The sequence below is a fragment of the Octopus bimaculoides genome, chromosome 16 (assembly GCF_001194135.2).
Source record: "Octopus bimaculoides isolate UCB-OBI-ISO-001 chromosome 16, ASM119413v2, whole genome shotgun sequence".
Taxonomy (NCBI): Eukaryota; Metazoa; Mollusca; class Cephalopoda; order Octopoda; family Octopodidae; genus Octopus; species Octopus bimaculoides.
Genome location: NC_068996.1, coordinates 48,736,234 through 48,740,192, shown reverse-complemented (window position 1 = coordinate 48,740,192; position 3,959 = coordinate 48,736,234). Strand labels below are relative to the sequence as shown.

At 35.4% G+C, this 3,959-nt stretch overlaps 2 protein-coding genes across 3 annotated transcripts in view; one reads left to right on the top strand and one right to left on the bottom strand.

Moving 5' to 3' along the window:
• LOC106870606 (short-chain dehydrogenase/reductase 3) overlaps positions 1-2,207 on the bottom strand; it is a 91,301-nt gene extending 89,094 nt beyond the window's left edge. The window contains exon 1 of the mRNA XM_052973739.1: positions 1,966-2,207. Within this exon, the coding sequence (XP_052829699.1) occupies positions 1,966-2,028 (63 nt within the window). The 5' untranslated portion in view covers positions 2,029-2,207. The remainder of the gene's footprint in view (positions 1-1,965) is intronic.
• Positions 122-3,959, top strand: part of LOC106870605 (centrosomal protein of 104 kDa) — a 293,281-nt gene continuing 289,443 nt past the window's right edge. The window contains exon 1 of one of the 2 annotated variants that reach the window (XM_052973738.1): positions 122-696. The gene's annotated coding sequence lies outside the window, so the exon portion shown is untranslated. The remainder of the gene's footprint in view (positions 697-3,959) is intronic. The other variant, XM_052973736.1, reaches the window with a different exon arrangement.

Below are 3,959 nucleotides of genomic sequence, written 5' to 3'. Positions count from 1 at the left end.
TATATATATACACTTACACACATACATACATACGCAAACATACGTACGTACATATATACAAGAATATATATATATATATATATATACGTGAGAAAGTTGGTATATATATATATATATATATATATATATATATATATGTACACACACATACATAGATACATAATAGCATAATAGTACATTCAGACAGTACATACATACATACATACAAACATACATACATACATACATGTGTGCGTGCATGCATGCATAAACCTATCAAAGTATGATATAAACTTCCTCGTCACCGAAAACCCAGTTATAGTAGTCACTCCGAGCTTACATTCTCTGGCAATAAATAATTCCATTAAACACTTTAAATACTTCATGACAACGTCATCGTGTTAAAACACAACTTGGCTTAACAAAGCTTTTAGGACAAAAAGAAAAGAAAAGAAAGAAAGAAAGGAACAAGAGAACGAGTATTAACAAGAACAAAACTATTAAAATCCCCTTTCACAATTTAACCCCTATTGAGTTTTTCTAAAAACCCCCGAGACACCACCACATCACGTCCGTCGCACTCACCAAAGATAGATAGGCGAAGAAAAGAAGAAAGAAAAGAAAAGAGACAGGCAGACAGGATGCAAATGATGTTGTCACCTGTCAAAGCCACATCAGATACCAATGACGATGCGCTTAATACTTTTGTCGGAATAGGTAAACTTTCTTAGGATTTCTTTCTAAAAATGCTTCATTTCCGATATATTTCTTGTAAATTTTGTTTCATCTTCAGCATTATTATATTATAATTATAATCATGTTTAATTTTTTTGTTTGTTTGTATTTGTGAAAAGTTACCTGTTTTTTTCTTTTAGAATATATTCATTATTTTGTCTATTAATTTTGTTTTTCTGTAATCTACGATGTTTCCAACGCGATGTTTTGAGTTTTTGATTTCTTTGGTGAGAGACTTGTGTTTAATGCAAAGAAAAAAATATATATATAGATATATTCGACTCTGCTTTGGTGATTTTTTTGTTTTTTACTTATAATAGTTTTCATGTTGTCTTCTTTGCCCTCTCTTTCTTTTTCTCACAAGCGCTCGCGTAAACACACAAACGCACACACACTCAATCTACGTGCGCCCACACACGCGTACACACATCTATGTGTGTGTGTATATATTTATCATATATGTGCGTGTGTATGTAAGTACATATGTATATGTATGCATGTATGTATGTACATAATACATACATACATGCATACGTACGAACATACGTACGTACATACGTACATATGCATGCCTATGTACATATATACATGCGTGCCATACATGATACACACTCATACACCAACACAAAATATATTCATGTTTATGCATATGTATGTATGTTTGTATGTATGTATTTATTATCTGTCTATCTATCTATCTATCTATCTATCTATCTATCTATCTATCTATCTATCTATCTATCAATCACTATATGTGTGTGTATGCATATATCTATCTGTATATATATATATATATATATATATATATAAATAAAAGTTAGATTAGGCCAGTTGTAACTTAGAATGTGCTTCTCTTCAGATTTGTTTTTACAGACGATATATGTATGTGTGTGTGTGTGTGTGCGTGTGTGTGTGTGTGCGTGTGTGTGTGTCTGTCTGTTTGTGTATGTGTCTGTCTGTCTGTATATATGTGTGTGTGTATATGCATACATACACACACACATATATAGATAAATTAGTAGATAGATATGTAGATAGGTTGGTTGACAGACAGACAGACAGATAGATAGATAGATAGATAGATAGATAGATAGATAGATAGATAGATAGATGGATTGACAGATGGATAGATAGATAAACAGGCAGATAGGTAGGTTAGGAGGTAGGTATGTAGGTAGGTAGGTAGGTTGGTAGATAGGTAGATGGATCGAACTCAATAGACATAGCAACATTACGTCATAATTACTTTACCTCAACTGGTCTAGCTCTCTTTAATACCATACCAAAATACGTCAAAATGGAAACGGATCTCATACAATTCAAATGCTCACTGGATAAATTTCTTCAAAAAATCCCGGTCCAACTTCCTACACCCAGATATGTCTCCAACAATAATAACTTTTTGCTAGAGTGGGCCATGGTGCTCCATATATGACTAAAAGACTTCACCAGGTGGTGCTATTGAGTTAGACATGGTCTGGGTCTATACTGGCCGAAACCTATCAAAGTTTATATATATATATATATATATATATATATATATATACACACAGATAGATAGATAGATAGATAGATAGATAAACAGAGATAGATAGATAAACAGAGATAGATAGATAGATAGATAAACAGAGATAGATAGATAAGTTTCTTTATTAACCACACAGGGCTGAACACAGAGGGGACAAAATACAATGTAGAGCTTTTCTTTTCAAAAAAGAAAAAAGGAGAAAAATAAAATTCCGATCAAAAGGGATCGTAAGAAAAAAAACAAACAAAAAAAACGATCAAAAGGGATTGTGTATCACAGAAAATATTTAAAATGTGAAAAACATGATTAAGTTTATCCGTGGAAAGAAAAGCCTACGGAAAAGACCACGGTAACCTCAGGCAGGGAGGGAATAAACACATGAGTGCAAAGTGCTCTCTCTCTTTCTTTTCGATTTACAGGATCATGCTCAAAGTGGTTTCATCACTTGCATGCATCATCTTTGCTACATTCACCCACCTTTTATTGAAACTTTCATGAGACAAAATTTGCCTCTCTATTCTCACCTTCCTTTTCAAGTGGTACTTGTAAAAGTTGATGAGCGATTGGCCAGAGAGATAAGTGTTTGTCTCTAATCCTTTCGCTTGAGTCCACCACACACATTCTTTCACCAGGGCCACCAGTACGATGACAACTTACTTGCCTTCCCGGTTGAGGGAAGGTGGCAGAGCAATTTTCATGATAGACTTGACCAACAGGTGAACTTGTCCCACATGAGACAGCAGCCGTTCGGCATAAGCCCACAGATCCGAAATGGTTGGACACTGCATGAGTATGTGCAGAATGGTTTCGTCGCTCTGACCGCATCTCGGGCAAGTCGGTCCGGTGTGTCTTGAACCGTGCCTGTAGATCTTATCCCGAACAGGTAATGCTTCTCAATAGCACTGCCAGGCCAGCAATCTTTGGTGGTTGTCCATAGGTCCCGGCCCGAAAGTTGTCCTGAACAGGCTGGTCAGGTGTTCCTCATCGACACTCAGATTCTGCCTGAGAATGTCGTCACACCTCCCCTCCACTAATTCTCTATAGAACAGAACACCTTTGTGGAGTTGAAGTCTCACAAGTTTGGTCCTGGACGGCAGAGTTGCTTTAGAGCAAGGCAGCACTCGTGGTGCTATTTGCCTAGCCTTGGTCTCTTTTTGATCCATGACTGCAGTTTGACCAAAGAGATGAGCTGCGGGAAAGCGCGCTGCTCAAACAGCCACCACACCTGTTAGATAGGTAGATAGACAGATAGACAGATAGACAGATAGACAGATAGGTAGATAGATAGATAAACAGATAGACAGACAGGTAGATAGATAGATAAATAGATAGATAGATAAATAGATAGATAGAAAGATAGATAGATAGATATAGATAGATAGATAGATAGATAGATAGATAGATAGATAGATAGATAGATAGATAGATAGACAGCTAGACGGATAGACAGATAGATAGATAGATACATATCCATACATTAGAACTCCCTACATATCACATCTTTACAATTTCACTATTTCTCCCATCTTTACCTCTTCTGCTTGTCTGTAAATTTATCGAGCCTATACATGTTGTACATGTATACATGCGCATTGCATGTGTGTGTGTAAGTAGACACAAATGTGCATGTGTATGTGTGTGTGTAAATATAGATATATGAATATATATATAGATAGATACATATGAATAAATGAATATATATATATATATATATATA